Genomic DNA, 27637 nt, shown 5'->3' on the forward strand with positions numbered 1-27637 from the left:
AAAAAAAAAACACAAAGCAGACATTTCCTGTGTTTATTATTTTTTTTATACCAATAAAAGTTGGAATTCATTCTTCTACACTGAAGCACCAGTCACTTTCTCAACAAAACTTTGGTTGGAAAATATGAATCTGCATGTGTAACCAATATTAACATGGCACATAGATACTGCCATTTTCCTTTGTCAGTTGTAAAAAAAAAAAAAAAAAAAAAAGTAGTGTACATCTTTCAAATTGCACCTTTGCAATGATTATAATTTTGCTGAGCCTGCTCAAAGCCTCTTAATATAAAGAAGTAAATTATTTATATATCAATTTGAGTCATTTACAAACTATGAAACAGTGGGCGAGAGCTGAAGTCTGGTTCATCACACATGATTTAACATGAGATTTCAAAGTCACAGCTTCACAAACACACAGTATTGTGGAGGATGAACTCCCCCACACTCGTTTTTATATATATTTAACTGCAGTAGTAGAATGGAAAAATTTGTGGTGTACAATCCAGGCTGCTGAAATCTCAGGAAAGAAAGTATATGCGTTTGGCCAGCAGAGGTGGCCGTCACACCAGCTGCTATCAGCACAGTTTGCATGCGGCTTACAAAATGTGTCCTTGGAAAATGGACATTTCTGAAATGGGAAAACATGTACAAACTGCTTCAATGCTTGTCTAAAAAAAAAAGGTTTTTGAGAGTGCACCGGCGGATGCCCGATGGTTTCACCTAAACCACCACTGCGAGTGTATGACAAGCCTATGTACACTTCCTTCATTTGCTGTGGTGACATTAGCCCGCGTAGGTACACTGCACTCTGGGCTCAGTACTGGTGCAGATAGGAGGGCCTCTGCTCATGCTTGAAGGGGAAAGCCTTGAAGCCCTTGGTGATGGCTTTGTGCTGGGAGGACTGCTGCTGCTGATGTTGCACTGTGGTCTGAACTTGCTGCTGCTGCTGCTGATGCTGACTGAAAGGGAAGGAGGAGATCCCCGCTGAAGGTGAGCAGTTGCTGGCGGTCGACCACACTGGTGACTGCAGCATCTGCATCGAATCACCCCACTGGCTGGAGGGGATGGCCATCTGGTACAAGGAAGAGCTGTGATTGGGCAGGGTGTTGGTGTGGGGGGAGGAGTGCTGCCAAGGGGCCTTGGGGGGCCAGGTTTTTGTTTTGCTCTCCTGCTGGGGATAAGGTCATTAGTGCGTTGTAGAACCCAAGAAGAAAAGGTCATGAAAGGCCGCTCATGGTGACAAACAGAAAAGGCGCATTAACAGCTTCAGACGGGGCCTGAAGACGCACCTCTTCAGACTCTACCTGGACTGACCCAGCACACAATTGCTGCCCCCCCCCCGCCCATCAGTGCTGTCGTAAATTGCTGTGCTTTTTAAATTGTGCTTTTAAATTTCTCTTGTTGCCGCCTTTACCCTGACGCTCATTGTGCCGTTTGAAGTTGTTGAAGTTTGCCGTTCGAAAGTGTATTGTACTAGTTGCCCTTTAGGCTGTAATTGTACAAATCTGATAGTACGGCGTCCTCAAACAGACCTTGCTCTCAGCTGAGAACTGTCTCATTGTGGAACTGTACACATCCTGTCCCCGTACTGTCGCTGTACCTACTGTATGCACTTTTGTAAGTCGCTTTGGATAAAAGCGTCTGCTAAATAAATAAATGTAAATGTAAATGTAAACAGCAGAGCACAGATAAGAGAAGCAACCTACACCCAGAGAGGGGGTGCCGTTCAGAATGGGCAGAACACCTTACCTGATTGTCATCATCTCCGGAGTGGTGGAGAGGTGGCGAGGGTAAAGGACACGCTTCCTGCTCACCGCAGCTGTGTTTCCTGCACAGAGAGAAGAGAGCCACTGATATGCTGTACAGAGCAGCCCTCATTCTGCTAGCAGCACTGATGAAACACTTTAAGCCAGTAGCCCAATGTAAGCAAGTCTACCAAGGTAAATAGTAAATGAACAAGAGAGCGTCAAAGCGCTGGTGCGATACGCTGAGCAGCTCGGCTGTACCTTCTCTGTTTGACGGCAGCCACGAGGTCAGGTCCTGAGAACATAGAAAACAGACTGTCCCCATTGGCTGAGGAGGTCTCATCACTGGAGCTGGCCGAGTCTCCCTGATTGGCTGACCAGCTGCTGTTCGTGGTATCCCTGTTCAGACAGAAGGAAATCCTCTGCATTCAATCGCTGCATCCTCTCCTCTTTTGCCTGATTTCTAGACCCAAAACTGTTTATACTCTCACCATCACATGGTCAAAACTGTTCACACAACATTGCACAGTGAAAACTGTTCAAACAACATCACAGTCATATTTAAGGTAGCAGCAATCGCCCACCCCTCGGCGTAGTATTCAGGGTGGTTCCAGGTCCTGTGAGGCTCATCTGTGATTGGCCAGTTGCTGCGGGTGTTGCTAGGGTGACGGATGTGCTGCACCTGCCGTTTCTGCTGCATGGCCTGGCTCACCCCAGCCACGTAGCGTGCAAACTCAGGGTCAGAGCCAACTGCGTACAGAGAAAGAAACAAAGACAGTCAGCGTCTGACTCGCCACATATGACACATTACACAAAGATGGGAAATATCGCTGCAGATGCATATTGGGCACACATTTGTGTGCATACATGTGCACCTGAATACATTTCACAGGAGTATAAGGTAAACAGTCCAAAGACCTTGAGTCATACGCAGAACATTTTCAGTACAAACTCATGTTTCTGTGAAAGAGGCTGGCACACCTGTTCCTGCAGCTCGGCTCTCCTCCCACCAGCTAATCCTGCCGAGCATTTCTCTGTGTTTCTGTGAACATGGCCATGGGGCTATGGCTTGGTGTCGCTGTGAACATTAATGGAACTCTACTGTAATCAAGTCCCTGGTCTACTCTCCAATATGGCAGCACAATAAACAGCTCTCTGCTCTGACTGCCACCACCTTACAGTTACACTCCTGCTACCCAATGCAAATTGAAGGCAAATGCTATTTTGCCTTCATCTATTTTCACACCAAATGTGACCTATTTTTTATTATTATTAAGTGTAGTCCACAGATGTTTTCTTCTAACAGATGCACATCTGTTAGGGATCGACCAATTATCTGGCGGTTAGATAATCGGGGCTGATATTAGCAAATTTTTTATTATCGGTCATCGGTATATTTTTTATCCAAATTCCCAAAAAAAAAAAACTTTTGAAAGCAATGCGTGTACTATCCCGACGCAAATCCTCTGTCAGAAAAAAAATGCTATCGGTATGGCTAACATTCTTTCCACAAAATTCCCTCATTGGCCGAGACAGACAACATTATCTGACCTTGAAAATCAAGTTCTCTCAGACCTGCTGCTGGAAACAAGGATGGAGGGTAAGTATCCAGTAAAAAGGTCGTTGTACTCAAACCATGCCGTTAACCAAATTGCACTAGGCTAATTGGACGTTTTTGAATCAGTATAAGTAGTCTATGTTTAAGCTAAAAAACAAGCTTGGAATATAAAAGAAATAAAGAGTTGTAATAAGGATTAATTGGTGCACTTATGCTGTAAATTGCACCAGTTTGACACTGCACATTTAACACATAGTAATGTATATTTATTCTTTCAAATTAAACATTCAAAGAAATTTATCCTAAAGCACAGCCCTTCCGAATTACAGTCGTCATTTAAGCAACCATTCACGAAATTAAACTTCAGCTCGCTTGCGGTTGCACTAGATGTCGGAACCTCGCGGCAAAGCTGAAAATGCCCTTTTGCCGCTTTGATGTTTCTTCATTTGTCCTCCTCCTCATCATGGAAGTCGAGTTATTAAAATAAAAAATTGCAGCACACAGTTTGCACTTCACAGTATTTTCGCTAACGTTATCACAGTCCTTCCACACAGTACCCTACATTTTTTATGAGCTGTCCATTTTTCCCACACAAATGACTTATGAGGAAATGGACTCCTAGAATCTCCCCGCAGCTTCAGAAAAAGCGTGGACGCACAGGCTAGTTTTAAGGTTTGATATTTCATACTTTATGATGAAAATGCCGCCTAAATGATGTATCAATTCGCTTTATTTCTTACGCAATGATTGCCATTGTTCGTCCGATAATTTAATGCTTTTGAAATAGCGATAGGCATCTGTTGCGCAGCCAAAATAAGATAACCATAGAGAAATTTAACCACAACGTCAATATTAGCCCCCTTTTAGTAGGCCCTGTCTCTCTCTCGTACACCGTCTCATTCGAACGTGCACACCCTCGCACACATGCTGCAGCTCAAATGTGACCCTCACAGATAACCAGTAATGCCAAATGTGGTCATTTTAGTTAGCCTATTGCAATTTTGAGTTTATTTTTATCTTTGAGAAAGAATTTTCATTTGATCGGCCTTGAAAAAACCGTATCGGTCGACCCCTAACATCTGTAACCCACATGATTTTGAAACCCACATAAAATTTGAAACGGTAATACTAACCGGAATTTTACTGCAGTTTACCGTGAAACCGGTAACTGTTTCATCCCTAGTGGTCACACAGTTCCACTCCAACATAATCAAGGTTCCCCAGAGGTTTTGCTACACCTGAACCATACATTCATTTTTGCATTTCATTCGGCTTCCGGTAACTATGGAGGAAATATCACACTACCCTTCCTGGTAGTAACAGAGTTTCATTGCAGGGGTCAAGCACTGCAATGCAGCCAGTTTCACACGTGTTCCACTGAACCAATTATAGACATGTTACATGCTGAGATCATTCTGACCAAGTGCTGCCAGAAAAATCAAGACTTAATTCAGTATGACTGAAACCTAATAGACTTAGAAATGCGGGGGAGGAAAAACGAACCCCTTCCTCTATGGATGACCTCAGAATTCTCCTCTAAGGTCTCACTGTTATTGTTACTCAAAAAGAAACTTGTGAAGACTTCATCATTAATACACAATAACACCACCGCACAGGGTGGTAGCAGTTACTTTATTCCTATTTGAACTTACTTTCAAGACTGTTATTTGAGGCTTTTAGCTTTTAGTTTAATAAAGCAACCATTAACAGCAAGGGCGTAGGAGAGAGTTTGATATTGGGGGGGACACAACTTGCTATGAATTTTATGTCTGTATACGTAATCCCCGTCCTTAAAGGAGCATATATCTTGATTGAAGAATAAAACAATATCAGGTTGGTTTGAAATAAGAAGGTATGCATGTGTAAACACCGCTTAAGTGCTTTCAAGAAGAGCTGCACACCTCTGTTACTACTAAGCTCATCTGGACATAGGAGATGCACATCTGGGGCAGAGTTTGCCCAACATGAAGGTGTGTCACCCAACATTAGGATGTGTCTCATTAGGCCTATATATAAAGAGTTATTTTCCTTGTGGAGATGGAAAGTGTATGACACTAATCCACATAACCAAATGTCACACTTTGATGCAATGATGGCATGCCATCCGATCACAGCAGAAGACTACCAATTATGGACTAAACACAGCAGACAGGTTTTCCCTTACTGTATAGCCAGGGAAAACAGGTGCAACATTGATGAAAATCTATGGCCTTGAACAACAGGAAAGCGTGGAAGTACAGTATATACTGTGTGTATGTTTTTTGTTTAACTTAATTAAAACGTTTATTCTTTGCAGTTTCTAAAACTTGTCGACTGAATATTGTAGTGAAGTTTTCTTCACAAAGTTGGTCACATAATTCTCCCACAGGTATTACCAGCTAGCTAGCTGATACCTCACTAATCTAACTTACCTAACCTAAAGTACCTAACTTTACCTCAGCGATAGGCCTATGTCAGTGACAAAACAGCTGACTAGCTAAACTTAGCTTGTTCATTAATGATCAGCGAAATAAGTAAGTAAGCTAACGTTATATATGAAAATTTACAACATACTCAAACAGAATACTGTTCAGTAGTAGACTATAGAGAATCTGATACCAAGCGAGCGGCGGTTACCTCGTGAACTCAATGTTTTTTTAGCCCAGTGCTTTTTAAACAACTGTTGTAGCCAGAGCCTCAGGCTGTGTCGACCTAGTTAATCTGCTGTGGCAACAAGCGGGAGCCCTGAGTTATCTTCAAAAATAAAAACCTGTTTAATGGGTTTACTGTGCTTGCAGTCGTCGTTTAACATGAATTCAACATATCCTGAAATCAAATTTTATTTAACGTACAGTAGTTTCAACAGTACAGAAACTAGCTAGCTAATAGCCTAGGCTACAATCACTATCACCAAATTATTAAAAAGATGACTAATGTGAAAACTGGTCGCTAATTAAATCCACACACGTTGATTGTTCTTGTGTGTTTTTTGATAATGATCCAGTCAGTAAAAGTGGCGCGCTCACAAAACGTGATCAGTGACAAAGACATTCCGTTTCCAAATTAAACTTTAATTCTAAATTTACCGGTTGTTGTGACACGACTACAAATAATGTTTTTACTCATTTAGAGAAATTAATTTATTGGGGAACTAGTTTGGGGCAAAAACAGCCCACACAAATACCCCCCCCCCCCGTCCCCCCCGGTTCCTACGCCCCTGATTAACAGCACAAAACATGCAAAAATACAACTGTTAAATTTATTACTAAGGTCAACTGGCCATTTACCTCAAAGCTTAAACTTGCTTTGAGTGTTAAGTCAGCCAAAGGCAAACATCCACGGCCAATTACTCTGCGCTTTCTGAAATATACTGACAAGGAAATGATACTCCAAGCATCACGACGGAAGCCTGTTAAATTCGGAGAAGCCAAACTCATATGCACGTTGACACTAGCTAGGTGGTTAGCTAGCTAGCTACCTTTTCTAAATTTGTGTTTTCTGGCACAGCAACGCTGTTCTGTTATTGTTATTACCTTTGTTTTGTCCATTTTAGCTAATTAGCTACAACAAACAAAAAGCTATCAGCTTTTGTATCTGTTCATTTAGCTGCAGGAATTGACCGCTTAAGGGGAGTGGGTACGGGCATTGTCACAATTTAGCTAGACTGTGCAAGGCAATTGGGCTCTAAATTCCTGTTGTTTCGGAATAGCCAACGGTTTGTGACTCAGGGTCTTTTTTATGGCCCTACACGGGATTGTCGGATTATTTGGGAATCCGGCTGGGATGTTCAGGTTTTAAAGTTCTCTTTGCAAAGTTATGTCTTTTTTATTTTTCTTATTAGCGGCATTCATTTTTATAGCCTAACTATTGGGGACATTTTATTCCCTAATATTTTGGCAGTAAGTTATGGCTAGCAGCACTCAATTAAATGTGATTTTGTGGAAGGCAAATGGGCTCGACATCCGATAAAGAGAAAAAAAAATTTACATTTAATTACAAAATTAAAAGACATCCCTAAATCGAGGAGCTGGCGGTTTCATTTTAAAAATGAAATGTGTGCATGGATTGATGACTATAAACAGAATAATTTCCCCGTTTCCCTGCTATTATTTGGGAGGCTGCTAAAGGTACTATAAGAGGGCATCTAATCTCTTACCATATGTTCACACCAGGAGGGGTGAAAGCGTCAAAATTCGCTCTCTGGCTGCCCTGCTAACAACGCTGTCGAAGAAGTGTAGCCTACACTCTGACGTAAATGAAATAGGTGGCTAAGTTCGTTCAGAATGCTTGGTCTTGCAAACTTTATTTAAAGGGGCTGCAAAGCGACCGGTATCTTTGTGACGACTGACCACAAGTAGGGTATAAGTTAACCTCATTAAATCTTTTAAATGTGAAGGTAAGAAATCAAGCAATTAAAGAAAGAAATGAACAAATATAGCTGCAAGCAGCAATGAAGGGGCCAAGCACCACAGAGCCAAAAGGTAGACAATCAAAACAACCGCTGAACAAGACACCAGTCCATCAGACACATTGACACCCACTCTTACACTCACACCTATGGGCAATATAGCATGTCCAAATGACATTGGACTGTGCTAGAAAAACAGAACACCCAGATGAAAGCCACACGAACACAGGGACAAGGTACAAACTGAACGCAGACACACTGAATAAAACAAGGTACGGTGATATATTGTCTACATATTTTAGATGAAATTGCCACATTTAAATAAAAATAAAATGTAATCACATTTTCAAATGAATACGTTATTTAAATAAAATAAAAATAAACTAGTCTACTGGGATTTCTAATACCACTGAACACGCTCAGATAAATGGCACCATCTGCTGCTGTTAATGTATAATGACATTTAGAAGTCTAGTCCTCCCATGTAAGACAATCCCACATATCAGATGAAATTTCTGAAGTAGAAAAAAAACCCTGTCTTACATTCAAGCCAATATGGAATGTCCAAGTGTTTCTTCAACACTATTTAGTGCATTAGTTGTGGCAATAGGTCAAAAGGTGCAGGAGATGTGCCTATTTTAAGTGCAACAAACTAATTGTATCTTAGCAGCCATACCATTTGGATATTGAACTACGTGTTCATTTCCCAGTTAGGACCTGATATGTAATGATGTAATGATCTACAAAAAATTGGTCGCAATATCTGCTTTTCTTTGTGTGATCTGTGCCTTGTGATGTCATTACAATGCCATTACAAAATGTTATTAAAAACTAAGTACATGGACACATGGGTGTTCAAACCTGTTTTTCAGTATAGCACCCCAAAGTGGCCAAATTTCACTAAACTTGCTGTGTGGCACCCAGGCCTAATTGTAAGCATGTGTATCGAATTTTATGCCAATGCACAAAAGCATTGCAGAGATATGGCCACTGTTCCTTTATGGCGACTTCACAGGCAAATTTGTGGGTACACTGCAGCCACATTGTTCAACCTGGCAACTATCCTTTAACAACTCAAAGACAATGGTCCAAAGAGGTAATAAAACCTCATTGTGCCATAACTCTAGGAGGAGGTGGTTAAATGTGTTTTTCACAAAATCAAAGATGGAGGAAACACTAAATGGCTGATGTGGAGGTTTCATAAGTTCCCAGATAGGATCCTTAACTTTGATGAAATTTAGTTGAGATATCTGCTTTTCTGCCAGAGTAATGGATATTTTAATGATTTTTAATGGTATAGCGCCCCAAGTGGCCAAATTTCATGAAACTTGGTGCATACCCAGTGTTGCTAATACCAACAAAGCATTGCTGAGATATGACTCACTTCCTGTTTTGGTGTCTTCACCATGGAATTTCATTGGACGACAGCAGCCGTATCATTTGCCCTAGCAAGATTCTTTGAATTACTTTTGGTCAGAACCCTCTGTAGATGATACAAACCAAATTTGGTGGTGACAGGATCAACGGTCTAGGACTAGATCGCAAAAGTAAGTTTTTCAAAAAATTGAAAATAAATATTTTTTTTCAAAAATCCATTACAGTGGATGAGTCTATCATTACAGTGTATGAGTGAATTTCGTTTTAACCCTTTCGCATGTAACTTATTTGTTATGGTATGTAGCACGCGTGTTACCTTATATAAGAACATAAGAACATAAGAACATATGATGACGAGAACAGGCCAATTGGCCCAACTAAGCTCGCCATTTCTTAATTAAAGAGTATCCAAAACTGCATCAAGTCTAGACTTGAACACAGCAAGGGTCTCTGCCTCAACTACATGACCTGGCAACCTATTCCATGTATTGATAACTCTTTGTGTAAAATAATATTTCCTTACATCAGTGCGGAACTTACTCTTAACTAGTTTCCATTTATGTCCTCTTGTTTTACAGACTGAACTCACCCTAAAGAATCTATTATAGTTAACCTTATTGATTCCTTTTATAAATTTAAATATCTGCAAATTTTACTATTTTACTTCTAACCTCTGCATCAAGATCATTTATGTATATAAGAAATAGCAAAGGCCCCAACACCGATCCCTGCGGGACTCCACTTCGTACAGGACCCTGCTCCGATACAATTCCCCCCACAGTTTCAGTCTGCTTTCTATTAGACAGCCAACTTCGAACCCACTCGGTGATGGCTCCTGTAATTCCCGCAGATGTCATTTTCAATATGAGTCTCTCGTGCGGAACTTTGTCAAATGCCTTTTGTAAGTCCAAATAGATAATATCATAAGCCTGGTTTGAGTCCAGACATGCTGTAGCTTCCTCAAAGAAGTCCAGGAGGTTTGTTAAGCACGACCTCCCTCTGCGAAAACCTTGTTGGCTATCATTTAGAACACCATTTCGTTCCAGGAATAATTGCAAATTATCCCTAATGATGGATTCCAGTATTTTGCATGCGATACAAGTTAAGCTGACAGGCCTATAATTTCCTGGTTCAGTCCGGTCTCCTTTCTTGTAGATAGGTTGCCATGTTTCCAGTCATCTGGTAGTCATCTGGTATTTCTCCAGTTTCTCCAGTTTTAAGGGATTGCTTAAAAATAACTGTCAGAGGCTTGTAAACCACCTCTGCTAGTTCTCTGAGAACTCTTGGATATATTCCATCAGGGCCTGCTGCCTTATTTGTTTTAAGTTTTTGGAGTTTATCTAGTACTTCTGCATCATTTAAATCAACTTCCTCCATACGACTCTGAGAACTGACTGCACCTGAAGGCATATGCAAAAACACTTCACTAGTGAAACTCTCCACAAAGTAACTGTTTAGTGTATCAGCAATAGCTTTGTTATCGTAAACCATAACCCCATCCTTATTTTTTATACCTCTTATTTCATCCTTAACTATCCTTTTTTGACCATAATATTGAAAAAAACGTTTAGAGTTGCTCTTTGCATCTACTGCAATTTGTCTTTCATACCACCTTTTGGCTTCCCTTATTTTTTTCTTAACTTCAGCTCGCATATTACTGTATTCAATCTTATTTCTATCTGAGCTCTCCAACTTATATTTTCTAAATAATTTCCTTTTTTGTTTTAAACTGTTCCGCAGTCACTTATTTATCCACTGTGGATGCTTCTTTTTCAGTTTTCCTTTTCTCACTTGCGGAATGAATTTACGCTGTACATCCAGAATAATCGTTTTAAATATGCACCACATTTCTTTGACAGTTTTACCACCTAGAAGAGGTACGCAGTTTATATTCCTTGTATAATCACGCATCTTAATAAAGTCAGCTTGCCTAAAGTTGAATACTCTACCATTGGAGAATGCAGACTTAACTTGCCAAAAAACTTCAAATGTAATTGAACTATGGTCACTTGTACTGAGTGGTTCCCCTACCTCAATACTGCCGATTCTATCAGGATTATTACACAGAACCAGATCTAGGATTGTGTTCTCTCTCGTGGGTTGAGTAACAGACTGTATCAAAAAACAGTCATTTACAACATCCAAAAACTCTTCCTCACATTTACCTTGACCTGACACAGCTTCCCAATTAATTGAAGGGTAATTGAAGTCCCCCATTACTATTGTCTCACCCTCCTGACATGCAAGTTTAATGTTATCAAAGAGTACTACTGACATTGCTATCTGAGGCTGGTGGCCTATAGCATACTCCAACATTCAGGCCTTTTTGATTTTCCCCCAATATCTTAATCCATAAGTCTTCACTAACACCAAGGGGCTCCATTCCTGGTATTTCCTGAGTATTAAGATTATCCTTTACATAGAGAGCTACGCCTCCTCCTCTTCTATTGATTCTATCTTTTCTTAGCAGCTTGTATCCCTCTACGTTGTACTCATCCCCATCCCCTGGACCAAGCCACGTCTCTGTAATCCCAACAACATCAAAGTTACTATTACTCATAACGGTTTCCAGATCGAGAATTTTATTTTTTATGCTTCTAGCATTTAAACAGAGAAATTTCAGGGTACCATGTGTGCCTCTCCTGCCCTCTACCCCCGCCCCCAACTGCCCAGAACCACCTCTATTACAGTGCTGTTCTGACTGATTTACAAGCATCGTTTCCTCTCTACTAATAAGATATTTAGCCATGGTGTGTTCTATTCCGGCAGTCTGTCTATCCCTACCCATCTGACTGTATAAACTCCCTGCCCCCCCAGACCCTAGTTTAAATAACCCTCTGCTACCCTAAGCATACGCTGGCCCAGTGCAGCTGTACCCCTCCGGTTCAGGTGCAACCCGTCCCACTTGTACAGGTCACCCCTGTTCCAAAAGGAGTCCCAGTGCCCCATAAACCTGTACCCCTCTTTCCTACACCAGGTTTGTAACCACGTGTTAAACCTCCATATAAAGGCTTGCTTCCCTTTGCTTGCACGTGGTACTGGTAGAATTCCAGAGAAGACTACCGTGGAGGTTCTGCTCCTAATCTTCCCCGCTAGCTCAATAAATTTTTCTTGCAGAACCCCGAACCTACCCTTTCCTATGTCATTGGTTCCAACATGGACCATGACCACCGGATCCTCCCCCGCTCTGGCCAGGAGCTTGTCCGCGCTCTCCAGGAGGTCTCCAACCTGGGCACCAGGCAGGCAACAGACCATGCGAGACTCCTTGTCGCGCGAACACACTATGCTATCTACCCCTCTAATGACTGAATCCCCCACTATCACCAACTCCCTTTTCTTGGAGGATGAGGCCATCTGGGTGCCCTGGGGCTCTTCAGTCCTCCCACTCTCAGGATCGTGGGTCAACTCGTCCTGCAGTGGCGCGAAACGGTTGGTCACCGCAATCTCTGGAGATACTGCCCCTCTTGGAATTTTGTGCCCCTTTCTACGTTTACGCCCTACTGTAACCCAGCTCTCTCGCCCTATCTGGTCTGTATCTTCCCCCCTACCCGGCTTGGGTGAGCACACTATCTCTCTATAGGGCGTACTAATCAGTTCCTGGAACTCTAACAATTCAGGATTACTGTGGAGTCCAGCTAGTTGGGCCTCGAGATCAAGAATCTTGTTCTCCAAGTGCTCGACAAGTCGGCAACGGTCGCAGATGAACTCATTCTGGAGGTCTCCCTCCAGAAATCCGATCATCCGGCAACTCTCGCACAGTTTTGGCCACATTTTTTCCCCTAACTGTAAACGCTTTCCCTAAATAAGGATTTACTGCCGAGACAGAATTACCAGCTAAAAAAGTGCTAAAAGCACCGAGGTGGCTCAGAACAGTCAGAAGGCAGAAATCAAGCGCAAGACATGCCACTTAGCTTAATACAATAAAATTACGTTTACAGTTCAGCAAACGCGCAGACGCGCTAACACAACCAGAATCAGAATATCCTAAAATCTGACGCTGAAAAATAGTAGAAAAAGGTAAAAAAAAAGTGAACCGGCTAGTTAGCTAAACTACCCGAATAGCTAGCTAAAGTGTGCTGCTTAATTATTTAGAGATTTGCTCCTGAGAGGGCGAAAAACCACAAAAAACCTCTCGTCGGCTAGAGCCGAATTAGCTGCGACGGAGGAAAAAAAGTGGAAAATTCCCTCTCTGTCCCCTAATGGCAACAAAAGATTCAACTGTAAGAGCAGATCAGACCTACCTTATGTAATAGCTAGGTAAATAGAACCAATTTTTATTTTTATCCGATTGAATGTAAAAGCACAGAAACCACTCCACAAACACAACACCAACAAACACAGCACAAACACAGCAGGAACTCGTCCAAGCTAGAGCAGTCGAGCAAGAGCAACCGAGCAATCGAGCAAGAGCTCGATTGATATGGTTCGTTATGTTTTCATTTGTGTTATTAAGTTTCTTATAGATTTCAGTTAGCATTTGCTACATTTTTAGAGTTAAATTGCTGTTTCCTCAAAGCTAAAATTAGCTAGAATTTCTCCAATCTAGTGTTCTAATCGCACTAGTTTAATCACACCGGTGTGACCGTACGCGCGAAAAGGTCAAAACGAAATTTGCCATTCAGCACATCTGCATTTCACACGCCGTTCAGTAATTCAGCCAGGTAAATACCCACGCTGGAATTACAGAAGGAAGTTGCGGTCAAACTTGATAATATGATTCATTTGATTAATCTGTGTTTGCCAAGTAAAATAAAGACCGTAAAATAAAGAATGAGTAGCCTACATTTTGATTTTTTGCAGCACTTTATACAAGCAGTGATTGTAGTAGATAGCCTACCAACATCATGAATGTTCAATTATGTTGCATGTTTAAAAACCATTAGCCTAATATTCCCTTACCATCTTCTTATTTGTGATTTGATTTGAAAAATAATTAAAACTGTTTTAATGCAGCTACATATAGCCTACCTGTTCATGCTGCTTCAGACACCATTATTGTATAGCCTACAGAATTATGTGAATTAAAACATAAAATATTAAAATTTTAAATGTAAAAATGTTAAAATGTGAAATATTTGTAAGTTTGCAATCACTTTCTAAGTTGTAATCAGCCTTCCCGAGAATTTTTTAGAAAAATAAACAAGTTGCTCATGTGCAAATGTTATGGGTTGGCTTTTTGTGTTGCGTGGGGGTCGGAGGACAGCGCTGGGGGGGGGGGGGGGGTAAACCGCTAAATCACAGTAATTTGTTGCTTTATTACCGCAGGAAGAAAAAATCATTACCATCACAGCCCTAGCCTGGATACCTTAGACTGTGCTCCATGAGGGTGCCAGATTCCACCAACATCCACCTAGGGCTTCTATGGCTTGCCATAGAAAACCATTGAAAAAATGACAATACCAAGATGGCTGAAAAACAAAATGGCCGACACACAGGTTTCATGCTTTCCCACCTAGGGTCCTTCACTGTGATGATGCACAATAAATTTGGTTGAAACATCTGCTTTGGTTCCAAAGCTATAGGCATTTGAATTTTTTTTTTCGGTTTTTCTGGTATACTGCCCCCATATGGCCAAATTTCATGAAGCTTGGTGGGTACCCAATATTCCCACTGGTAATAAAGTATATATTTAATAAAGTATACCAATTTTGGCGTGACTGCAACCAAGCATTGTTGACATATGGCTCACTTCCGGTTTTGCTGTCTTTGGCATGGAAATTCATTGGACGACAGCGGCCACATCGTTTGCCCTAGCAAAATTCTTTGAATAACTTTTGGTCACACCCATCTGTAGATGATATGTACCAAATTTGGTGATAGGATCAACGGCCTAGGACTAGTTCGCAAAAGTAGGTTTTTCGAAAAATTCAAAATGGTGGAAAATCCAATATGGTGGACTTTAACGCCAATGGAGGCAATCAAATCATCATGACCCAAGGATTCAGGGGAAAAAAGATCACAACTCTAGGACAAACAGTTGAAAAGTTATAAGTAAAAATGTACCTTGAAGTTTGGCCTGTTGGTGGCCCTACAGAGATAGATGGATTGACCCCAAATTTGAGGCCTGGATACTTTGGACTGTTCTCTATCAATGTGCCAAATTTCATAAAAATCCACCAAGAGGTTTTATGGGCTGCCATAGACTCCCAGAGGAGAAAGTATAATAATAATAGTAATAGTGAAAAATTCTAACGGTTACAATAGGTGCCTACCACCTTCGGTGCTTGGCCCCTAATAATAGTGAAAAATTCTAACAATTACAATAGGTGCCTAGCACCTTTGGTGCTTGGCCCTTAAAAATAATCGGAGTAAAAACAAGAGGGTTCTAGCACCTCCGGTGCTTGGACCACTAAATATTCAATACTCAATTGTTAAAGTGCAATATGAGCGCTTGTTCTGCTGTTCTTCGGCTGTTCTTCTATGGGCTGCCATAGACTCCCAGAGGAGAAAGTATAATAATAGTGAAAAATTCTAACAATTACAATAGGTGCCTAGCACCTTTGGTGCTTGGCCCCTAATTATAATTAGGCTACATGTATGGTAAGGAAATAAACTAATTAAAAGCCATTTGTGTGGTGTTACTGTTGTAGTTGCAGTTTATAGGACACGTTCACTAGTCTTGGTCTTTAATTAACATTAACGTTACTTTGTGTGTCACCTACGTTAAAGTAAATAATGGGAAAATAGGCAATTATCAACCTGTCCTCCATTGTGCTTAGGAACTAATGTTTGGTGGGAACAAATATTTACACGGTTGTGTTCTCTAGAATTCTCTAGAGCTGAGCACAACCAATTCCAATTGGTTGCTGCCGAACCACGTCATAGCTCATTAATAGGGCTGCCCCCGACCAAAGATTTTCCTAGTCGACTAATAGTCGTTAGTTCAAGCCATTAGTCGACTAGTCGTTGCACACTTATGACATTAATTTAATTATTTAAATATATATTTTTTGGGGCATCAGAAAATGGTTTGAGTTCCAGGGCTGAGGGCTGAATGATAGGCGAATCTTTGCATGCAGAGTTTGCATGTCACCTTCTTAAGGTCGTCCTTTACACGCTCAAAATCATCCCACACTTTGGATGATTTCCTGCCCGACATAGTCTAATAACATTTTAATGACAAGGTGCAGCCCCCGAATGGAGTTTGAGGGGTTTTTTTTCCTGGGACTAACCGACCAATGAAAACCTGGTCGACTAAGACTCTTCTAATCGACTAACGTTTGGTCACCTATTAGGGGGCAGCCCTACTCATTACCATAAAGTTGCCTGGACTTCAACTTTATTCTGACGCTCACACCGCCCAAGACGCACCGCCAATAGTCATGCCACTGCTCGCCACCAAGTGACGCTGGGTCACATAGAAAATGAATGACTTCCGGTCGCTTTGACGTTCTCGCCGCTCCCGGCGTGAACGTACGGTTATTGTTCATTTAAAAAAAAGCAAAGGAGGGCCGTTGACAGAGGATGGTGGAGGTGGTGGAGCGCTGTGAAAAAATACACAAAAGCTCTATGGATGACACAGCATGGAGGAGACTACAGGTAGCTAGGGCTAAGTTAAATTTTGACTATACTCGTCAAATTAAACAAGATATATTCTTCCCCAGGCAGGAGTAGGCCCAGCAGATTACCATCTTATATGTTAAAAAAGGAGATATCAGAGCGAACCATTGCTGCTATTCAGAGGAACAATAATGAAATAACATATGACCCTCTTATGATAAATGAAGCTTTTTATGATTTTTATAAGAACCTGTATACTCCTGAATGTGCATGTTCGACTGATGAGCTAAGCTTGTTTCAGGAAAATATCTCCTTACCAACACTGTCTGATCTCAACAGACAAAGTCTGAACTTACCATTTACATCTGAGAAAAGTATGGGAAGCTATTGCCTTTATGCCATCCAAAAAAGTCCCGGCCCAGATGGTTTCCCATGTGAATTCTATAAGACTTTCTTGCCCCAACTCAAATCTATCATCATGCCAATGTTGTTCGATTTTTGTGAGAATGGAACTCTCCCCGAGACAATGAATTCTGACCGTATTTCACTTTTATTAAAAAAAGATAAGGATCCACTAAATTGCTCATCATTATCGACCAATCAACTTGCTCAGCTGCGATTACAAGATTATTACCAAAATGATCTCACGGCGGTTAGAAAAGCTCCTGCCAAAACTGATAAAGCCAGATCAAACTGGGTTTATTGTAGACAGGTACTCCTCCGACAACATCAGGAGACTCCTTCATGTAATAGACCGTGTAAGCTCTCAGTGCGCACCGGCTTTATTAATCTCCTTAGACTAGGGATGTGAATTTTAAGAAGTGTCCTTAATCGATTGTTGTTAACCTTATCAAATAATAATCAATTAATTGTCGGTTTTTTTCTTAGCCCACCCAATACCGTTTAGTAGGCTAGGCATAAATTCTACGATCGTTAAAGTTTATTGTACTCTAGGCTATTATAAAAGCGATAGTTATCTTGTATATATACATAACACAAATGCATGTTATATTCCTCAGTTAAATGTTTATTGTAAATCAAAAATATAGGACATTCTTGTATAGCATATCAAAAAATGTGTAGGCCTAGGTTTCGTTTTCCTATTAAGGCCAACAGGAAAAAGGGGGAAAAAACTAAAACAGCTCCATTTCGTTTGTCTCAAGTGAACCGATATTATCCCTCTTGAACGATATAGACGACAGTAGCCTAAACTAAGCCTTCTGATCTAAAGGCAGTGGAGGTCGGTGAGTTGGAAACAGGGGTAGCGGAAACATTACCTTTAAATCTATCATTACTTTCAACCTGTTTCCCTTTATCCTCCTTGATTAACAATAAAACAAATAATTCACAGAATAATTGACACCAATTGTAAATAGAGTAAATGGTTATGCTCGCGAAACAGTGCAGATTTTCTGTAGTTTGTGCTTGCGAAAGCTACAACGTGAAATTGTTCGATTAACAAGGATGGCATTTATCGATGTAAATTACGTTAAATGCTCATGAGACATCACAGCTTTTGTGAGGTCTGTGTTCTAAATGTTATTGTTCATTGCACTCAACCTGACCTGAAAGTTTATTCTCAGTAATTTAAATCGATTTAACTAAATTTAGCTCCGTTTTGTAATTTTAATTTTTTTTATAACACAAGAAAGCTATAATTTGAAACATTTAAGAGAAAGCTTTGGGATTACTTGCCACTTAATTATTCAAATTGCCATCCTTGTTATTCTGAGCATTTAAAGTAGCCTAATTTAAATCGATAAATGCCGTCCTTGTTAATTACGTTGTCTCACGTTGTAGCTTTCGCAAGCACACAAACTACACACAATCTGCGCTGTTTCACAAGCATAATCATTTACTCTATTTAAAATGGTGTCAATTATTCTGTGAGTTATTTGTTTCATTGTTAATTAAGGAGAATAAAGGGGAACAGGTTGAAAGTAATGATAGATTTAAAGGTAATGTTTCCGCTACCCCTGTTTCCAGCTCACCCGCCGCCACTGACAAAGACATACACACTTCAGAGTCTGATCTCCTATGCTTACATAGACCTAAATAACCTAAAACCTAAGTATTTTTATTCAGGAAGATCAGCATATCTACATGGTCAGGGGTGAGTCTTGTGCGCAGTCTGTTCACAGTAAGGCCAGCTGCTGAGAATATGTAACTTATTTGTTATGGTATGTAGCGCGCATGTTGCCCTATATGGTTCATTATGTTTTCATTTGCGTTTCTCATAGATTTCAGTTAGCATTTGCTATATTTTTAGAGTTAAATCGCTGTTTCCTCAAAGCTAAAATTAGCTAGAATTTCTCCAATCTAGTATTCTAATGGCAACTAATGGATTCTTTAGCATGCACGGTAAACATACGCGCGAAAGGGTTAAAACAAAATTTGCCATTCAGTACATCTGCGTTTGCTACGCCTTTCAGTAATTCAGCCAGGTAAATATCCGCGCTGGAATTACGGAAGGAAGTTGCAGTCAAACTTGATAATATGATTAATTTGCGTTAAAAAATTAACGCGTTAAAAGTTTCCAGATTAATCGCGATCGAACGTGTTAACGTTGACAGCCCTAATTACAAGAGGAAACTTCTGGAAGTTTAAATCAATTAATTGTTTAATTAAATCTTAATTGATTAAATTATTATTATCGATGATTGATAGTCGATTAATTGTTAACAGCCCTACCTTCGTCGCTGAAAAAGCCTTTGATAGGCTTTGAATGGGGCTTTCTGTTCGCTGTTTCAGAGAAATTTGGAATGGGCCTCACCTTTATATCCTGGATAAAAGCTTTATATGCCAATTCAAGTGCAGTATTCTCCACCAATGGCTTGAACTCAGACAAGTTTTTACTTGGTTGCCCTCTGTCTCCTTTGCTTTTTGTACTAGGTGTGGAGCCCTGATAAGATGATAAGATGATAAATGATAAGATCCAACCCTAACATCAAGGGAATTTCTGCTCCTCAATGCTCCACTCTCTCCTGGCCTAAAGAACACTTGTCCTTTTTGTCAGACTCCTAAAGCATTCAAATATCTTTGTATTTTTATAACCCCGGCTCTGCGTTCTCGCTTTGCAAGTAAATATTGCCCCACTGATCGAAAAAATGAAATCTGATCTACAAATCTGGTCTACCCTTCCAATCTCACTGATTGGACAAATTTCTATTATCAAGATGAACATACTCCCTAGACTCAACTATCTAGTCCAGATGCTACCATGCTATCTTTCTCCCTCATTCTTCAAAACTATTAATAAACAGATATCTAAAATTATTTGGTGTAAGAAAAGACCCCGGATCAAATTGTCAAGCCTATCCAAGCCTGAATCGGGGCGGGGGCTTTGCCCTTCCAAATCTACAACTATACTATCGGTCCGGTCAGATCCGCCATTTAATAGCATGGACAGTGAGTAGACATGAATCAGTATGAACTCGGATAGTGGCAAAATCGTGTAGTCCACTGCCTCTGACTGCCATTATCTTTATTAACAAATTTAAGCAGGTTGGAAATATCTCAAAAACTTTTGTCACATATAATACTCTTCTAGCATGGAAGGACTGCAGAAAATATTTAGGCACTGCTTCCCAAGTATGCTCTTTGTCCCCTATATTCCCCAACCCTGATCTACCTAAAGTAGACCTAAATGAGAATCTTAGGCCGTTAGGTATTAAAGTTGTCTCTAATTTATTCCACCAAGACCTTACAACCTTTAAGTCATTTGATGAAGTCTGCAATGAATTCGGTGCCCCTACAAATGATGTCTTCAAGTATCTTCAAATTATAAATCATGCAATCATGCCGCCCTCCGTGGCAGACGTGTTTGCTCATTCCGCTCTTGAACACCGTGTCTTTGTTATTGTATTTGTGTATCTAGTCTTTTTTATTGCACATAAATGCAAGCACTGTTAACCTCCAACAAACAGACACTGTTGGACATCGCCAGGCTGCAGCAGGATTCTGTATTTATCAGTTTTATACCTCCGGACCTGCACTGCATTGTTCGCTCCACACGAGACCACCACCAACCCCGAGACAGCTTACCGGCACCGCACTCAGGTGAAGTTGGCGACCCGAGGAGACCCCCGCGAAGGCGGAGACGCAAGAGGGGCAAGAGGGGGGGACTACATGCCAGGCTTGGCATGTAGTCACTGTTCGCCAGACGTAGAGATGCTGTTTTTGAAATGCCGACCCTACTATTTACCGAGGGAATTCAGTGCTGTGTTTTTGGCCGCCGTTTACATCCCTCCACGAGCTAACTCATCAGCAGCACTCGGTAAACTCCATGACGCTATCAGCGCGCTGGAAACAGCTCACCCTGACGCTGTTTTCATCGTCGCAGGAGACTACAACCACTGCAATCTACGGACTGTGCTTCCGGAATATTTCCAACACGTAAAGATTCCCACACGAGATCAGAACACGTTGGATCATGTTTACAGCAACATTCGTGAGGCATACAAAGCTGCCCCCCGCCCCCACTTTGGACTCTCAGACCACATTCCCTGTTCTTGTACCCGGCTTACAGACAAAGACTCAAGCTAACGAACCCAGCAGTTAAACAGGTTAAACGCTGGTCTCCAGAGACTGAGAGTATCTTAGAGGACTGTTTTGCACAGACAGACTGGGATGTGTTTAGAGCTGCAGCCACACTGGAGGATTCTTCTATTGACATAAATGAGTATGCTGAGTATGTGACTGGGTACATCAGCACCTGTGTTGACCACATTGTACCCACCATACAAATCAAGAAGTTTCCAAACCAGAAGCCTTGGATTAACTCCACAGGATGAATTCAGAAATATCCCATCTTGCAGGAAATGTAATTCTGAAATTGGGACATACAGTGCTGGCCAAAAGTATTGGCACCCCTGCAATTCTGTCAGATAATGCTCAATTTCTCCCAGAAAATGATTGCAATTACAAATGTTTTGGTAGTAATATCTTCATTTATTTTGCTTGCAATGAAAAAACACAAAAGACAATGAAAAAAAAATTAAATCAATTATCATTTTACACAAAACTCCAAAAATGGACCGGACAAAAGTATTGGCACCCTCAGCCTAATACTTGGTAGCACAACCTTTGGACAAAATAACTGCGAACAACCGCTTCCGGTATCCATCAATGAGTTTCTTACAATGCTCTGCTGGAATTTTAGACCATTCTTCTTTGGCAAACTGCTCCAGCTCCCTGAGATTTGAAGGGTGCCTTCTCCAAACTGCCATTTTCAGATCTCTCCACAAGTGTTCTATGGGATTCAGGTCTGGACTCATTGCTGGCCACTTTAGAAGTCTCCAGTGCTTTCCCTCAAACCATTTTCTAGTGCTTTTTGAAGTGTGCTTTGGGTCATTGTCCTGCTGGAAGACCCATGACCTCTGAGGGAGACCCAGCTTTCTCACACTGGGCCCTACATTACGCTGCAAAATTTGTTGGTAGTCTTCAGACTTCATAATGCCATGCACACGGTCAAGCAGTCCAGTGCCAGAGGCAGCAAAGCAACCCCAAAACATCAGGGAACCTCCGCCATGTTTGACTGTGGGGACCGTGTTCTTTTCTTTGAAGGCCTCGTTTTTTTTCCTGTAAACTCTATGTTGATGCCTTTTCCCAAAAAGCTCTACTTTTGTCTCATCTGACCAGAGAACATTCTTCCAAAATGTTTTTGGCTTTCTCAGGTAAGTTTTAGCAAACTCCAGCCTGGCTTTTTTATGTCTCTGGGTCAGAAGTGGAGTCTTCCTGGGTATCCTACCATAGAGTCCCTTTTCATTCAGACACCGACGGATAGTACGGGTTGACACTGTTGTACCCTCGGACTGCAGGACAGCTTGAACTTGTCTGGATGTTAGTCGAGGTTCTTTATCCACCATCCGCACAATCTTTCGTTGAAATCTCTCGTCAATTTTTCTTTTCCGTCCACATCTAGGGAGGTTAGCCACAGTGCCATGGGCTTTAAACCTATTGATGACACTGCGCACGGTAGACACAGGAACATTCAGGTCTTTGGAGATGGACTTGTAGCCTTGAGATTGCCCATGCTTCCTCACAATTTTGCTTCTCAAGTCCTCAGACAGTTCTTTGGTCTTCTTTCTTTTCTCCATACTCAATGTGGTACACACAAGGACACAGGACAGAGGTTGAGTCAACTTTAATCCATTTTAACTGGCTGCAAGTGTGATTTAGTGATTGCCACCACCTGTTATGTGTCACAGGTAAGTAACAGGTGCTGTTAATTACACAAATTAGAGAAGCATCACATGATTTTTCAAAGGGTGCCAATACTTTTGTCCGGCCCATTTTTGGAGTTTTGTGTAAATTGATACTTGATTTGACTTTTTTTTCTTTCTCTTTTGTGTTTTTTTATTGCAAGCAAAATAAATGAAGATATTACTACCAAAACATTTGTAATTGCAATCATTTTCTGGGAGAAATTGAGCATTATCTGACAGAATTGCAGGGGTGCCAATACTTTTGGCCAGCACTGTACATGCATGTATTTTAGACCTGTAAAGAAATTTCTAAATTCTGGCAATCAATTCATGATGCTGTTCAAAAAATGTTGGACTGTCAGTTTGATTTGAATCCTTGTCTATATCTTCTCTATGCACAGGGTGGTTTTGTTTTTAACCATGACAAAAAATACTTATTCATAATTATGTGTTATCTTGCTAAGAAATGCATTCTTCTCCTATGGAATAGTAACTCTTTCAACATGTGGATTGACCAAATTATGGAATTTCTTCCCCTTGAAAGGCTGACATACAATATCCGTCAGAAACCTGCTAAATTTTGGAAAATACAGTCCCTGTTGGTAAACTTTATTGAGAGTAAACCTGTTTGATTTCAGCCCTCATGATGATGATGAAATGATAGCTATTTTGGGTACGCTGCTATACCTATATCTCTAACCCCCTATGTGTCTATATCTGTATTGATATGTAATGTTGCTGCTGTTTTTTTTCTCCCTGTGTCAGTTGCACTGTATTTTTAGTTTTCCTATCCCGTTTTTGTTTCTGTTTTTTTCCTCCAACTGTGTTTTGTGGCTGTTTGAAATGTCAAAAAATCCAATAAAATTTCAACTGAGAAAAAAAATATTACACTGCACTCACCCAAGGCAAAACATGTAAGAAAATGCAAGTCTAGACATGAATACATGACCATTCAGCTGACCTATTAGAGGCCTTCTCAGATATTCTCATTGGGTGGCCAAAAGCATATTGCTAATGAAGTTTTAGACTCACACTGAACAAAAAGGCTTGGCTTTGTTTCATGCATGAATGTCTTCTCTTTATGACACTACTGCTCACTGTCAGGTACGCCTCATTTGCAAAGTCACTTTCTGTAAGGCAAAAATAACTCGTTTTGTGAACCTTTCCAATACATGTTAATGACTTGTGACTAATGAAACAAATTTATCCATCGATAACGCCTAACCCATCTGCTGGACTGGTCTATAACAGCAGTGTAAGGCATCTCATGGAAAGTGCTTATTCAGGCAGCAAAGTTTGGACTCACCAGCAGGGTCAAAGGGGAGGACGTCCCCCAGGGCTCCATACACCCCCTCGCTCTGCTCCCGGTTTGGCCAGGTGTTATTGCGGGGCCCGTGCGGCTTTTGCCCCAACATCTCTGACATAACACTGTCCATGTAGGTGCTCACCAGACCCAAGCTATATAGGTCTGAGCTGAGGTTCGGGAGGCCTGGTGCCCCCCACTGGCCCATTTGGCCGTTGGGGGAGAGCCCTGAGGGCGGGGCCTGTGGGGGGTGCTGGGCGGAGCTGTTTGGCCACTTGGCTGGTGCACGCTGCTGAGGCTGCTGGGGTGGTGACTGCTGGGAAGGGAGCTGGTGTTGACCAATGGGCTGCAGGAGATGCTGATAATACTGTAAAGCCTGCTGGGAAAGCTGCTGCTGCTTCTGAGCTGTGAGCTCCTGTTGCTGCTGCTGTTGCTGGGACAGGACCTGATGGGGGGGCTGCACGATGCCATGGGACAGAGCTTGTGATGTTGGCGGGGGTCCTGGGGGCAGTTTAAGCTCGGCTGCACTCGCAGATGCCACTGAGTTCCTCCTCTTGACCAGCGGAGAGGTGTGCTGGGACTTGCCCATGTTGAAACCTGAGAGAAAGTCAATGACATCCTGCATCTCCTGGTCCGTGGGCAGGTTCATGCCCTTGTCGTCAGGTGCGTAGCCATTGGCTGCCTGAGCCGCCGTGCCCTGTGAGGTTTGGATGGGGTCAGGGACGAAGGACAAACCGTCTGCGTGGAGGGGGCCCTGCTGCCCGTCACTGCCGTCCAGGGGCTTGGCCTTGTCCTCAGGGGTGCCAGCAGTGAAGAGTCCACGGGAGGGGGTGTTGGGGATGGAGTAGCTGCCCCCAGCACCCCCAGTGCTGGGGGAGGTCTTCTTGGTGAACTTGGAGGTAAGCTTGGAAATGGTCTTGGGTAGCCCGCCAGAGGGCTTGGACCCATTCCCCGTGGGCAGGTCAGACTGGCTGGCATAGTCTCCACTCTCCCGCTGCAGCTGCATCTGGATGGTGGGCAGGGCCTGTTCCCTGTGGGGAGGCATCATAGCCATTGTGTCACTTCAGAGGAATCCAGAAAGGATTTCTGCCAACATCACTAATTCCTTAGTTATCTTTGATCTAGAGTAAATATTTAAATCTCTATGAAACATGCAAGCCGCTGCAGAGCATGTACCTGTGGTCCTTCCACCTGTTCAGGTCGAAGACAGCAGTGTAGAGTACATCGACCAGGCCAAGCGTCTTCTCTGGATCTAGGCAGCGCTGCAGCAGAGACATGGTAGCGGGGTCCTCCTTCAGACACCTGAAATATCCAAAACACAGCCTCAAAGCACAATCAGAAACACCCCACAGTACCTCAGAGCACAGTCAGAAACACCCCACAGTATCTGAGAGGACAGTGAGAAACCTCCAATGGCATCTCAATGCAATGAGAACATCCCACAATACCTTAGAACACAGTCAGAGACACCCCACAATATCTCAGAGAACAGTGAGAAACCTGCTACAGCATCACAGAGCACAATGAGAAACCTCCTATAGGATCTCAGAGCACAGTAGGACTGCAACTAACGACTATTTTGATAGTTGAATAATCTATCGATTATTGAAACGAATAATCGACTATTCGGATTAGGAATCGCACAATTGCTCAATGGCTCTTATTTATCTGTCGGCTTTTAAATTTAGCTTGGGGTTGTTTTAGGCATTATGCTAATTAACAATAAAGACAATAGAGATGAGAACTTCATTAAAAATACGTCATTTAATGAATGGTTACTAGGAATAATTCAGTGAGGGCAGTTGCTTGCTGGGGAGTACAAGTCTGCTTCCTTTGAAGAAAGCCATCCATGGTAGCACTACGAGATCCAACAAACCCATAACTCGTTAGAATTAATTCGAATGCAACCCACATTGGGCACGCACACATTGACAGGAGTTGTATAAATCTTTCACGATTTAGAAAATAACAAATTCTCCAGTGTTCTCTAAACTTGTGCACTTGGCATCAACACCAACTCCAGCCATAAATGTCGCCATGACAACAATGCAACATTTAAGTAAAGAATTCCAAATTATTACATGGCTTTGTTGAATACTAAATACTTGAATACTCCTGCCTCTCTGCTGTACATTCCTGCCACTCTTATCATCCACTAACCTATGTTTTTCAATTCTGTTTCCCCACCCGGCTCTGGGCTCCTGCCTGGAGCTGTAACTCAAGCACTGCTTCGGGACCCCCATCTGAGCTTCCTCGCCGTCATTTCTGTGGAGCCCTCTGTAAACTATTTTGAATTAGAGGGAGCTTTCGGGTTCTGGGTAGGGTGAATTGCCACAGGCATCTGGTTAGAGATGAGTCGTCAAGGATGTTCAGAGGTTCAGAAGATTTATTAATCAATGCCAACACTCCAGTAGCAAATTTATGTTATGTGGTTCTCAATTGACTGTTCGTAATTCCCTGACTAAACAGTATTAGCACCTGATAATAAGGATAAAAACTCAATTTACGATTAGCTGCACACACACAACACAAACTGCAGCCTTAAAGGCTTAGTTAAGATGACGTGTTTCCTCACTCTCGCTCTAATGTTATGATCTCGCGCTAGCTGCGAGAATATTGGTTTCAGAGTGACAACTCTCCCCACTAGGGGGAGACTTTTCCACACCCTCCATGTATTAAGAACTGGACCCTCAAGGACTACATGCCATGCATATTCTGCTGTGTAACTTTTAAGATTTAAGATTTACAAGACTCATTGTGTCTTACGCACCCACATTGCTGTGTCTTACTACCTACATGTTTCACCATTCTTAAGTACTGTTAGGAACTTCATAGGAAATTCTTTACTACTCTATTTGTCCACCCAGTGCCAGCCAGAAGCAGATGTGCTCCCCCTCTGACCCGGATTCTGCTCAAGGTTTCTTCCTATTACTCAGGGAGTTTTTCCTTGCTACTGTTGCCTTTTGCTCTGAGGGGGTATCAGGCCTGGAATACCGATGTAAAGCTGCTTTCTGACAACTCATGTTGTAAAAAGTGCTATATAAATAAACTGAACTGAACTGAATTGAATACTCGATTCCGATTGGTCAATTACGGCATTCTACGGTCTGTTATTTCTGAATAGCAGACCGCTGCTATGAGTAACAGACCGTTGCTACGGATGCAGTTCTGATGATGGACTCTGGAGGACCACGTCCAATTATATCAATCCACAGAAAGTGATAGTATCTATTTATCTTGGTCATTTTTTGCATGCCATTAATGCCTTCTTGGTGAACTAGTCGTAGCCAGTGAACAAACTTGCTTGATGGGTAACAAGCTAGCTAATTAGCAATAGGCTGTCCAAATGAATATCTGTTCCTAGCATAACTCTGTTGTGAAATGGGACCGCAGGGAGACCGAAATGTCAATACTTTTGTAGCCAGACAAATAGCTAGCTAGATAGCCAGCTCAGGTTTGATTTTAGGTAGATAGCTTGGTGTAACATCGCTTTCCATTTATACAGTAGTAGAAATCATGACCTGGAATTGAATCAGTTAGATAGCTTGCTAGGTCTGTGCA

At 41.8% G+C, this 27637-nt stretch overlaps 1 protein-coding gene across 2 annotated transcripts in view; it reads right to left on the reverse strand.

Moving 5' to 3' along the window:
* The window catches only part of LOC118787754 (granule associated Rac and RHOG effector protein 1-like), a 69758-nt gene continuing 42121 nt past the window's right edge, over window positions 1–27637 (reverse strand). Inside the window, exons 8-13 of one of the 2 annotated variants that reach the window (XM_036543402.1) lie at window positions 25253–25378; window positions 24080–25107; window positions 2330–2495; window positions 2007–2144; window positions 1750–1828; window positions 1–1168 (exon numbers count right to left, since the gene is read on the reverse strand). In XM_036543402.1, coding sequence (XP_036399295.1) covers window positions 815–1168; window positions 1750–1828; window positions 2007–2144; window positions 2330–2495; window positions 24080–25107; window positions 25253–25378 — 1891 coding nt within the window. In that variant the 3' untranslated portion in view covers window positions 1–814. Of the gene's footprint in view, window positions 1172–1749; window positions 1829–2006; window positions 2145–2329; window positions 2496–24079; window positions 25108–25252; window positions 25379–27637 lie in introns of both variants that reach the window. The other variant, XM_036543401.1, reaches the window with a different exon arrangement.

Source organism: Megalops cyprinoides, chromosome 13, assembly GCF_013368585.1.
Source record: "Megalops cyprinoides isolate fMegCyp1 chromosome 13, fMegCyp1.pri, whole genome shotgun sequence".
NCBI lineage: Eukaryota > Metazoa > Chordata > Actinopteri > Elopiformes > Megalopidae > Megalops > Megalops cyprinoides.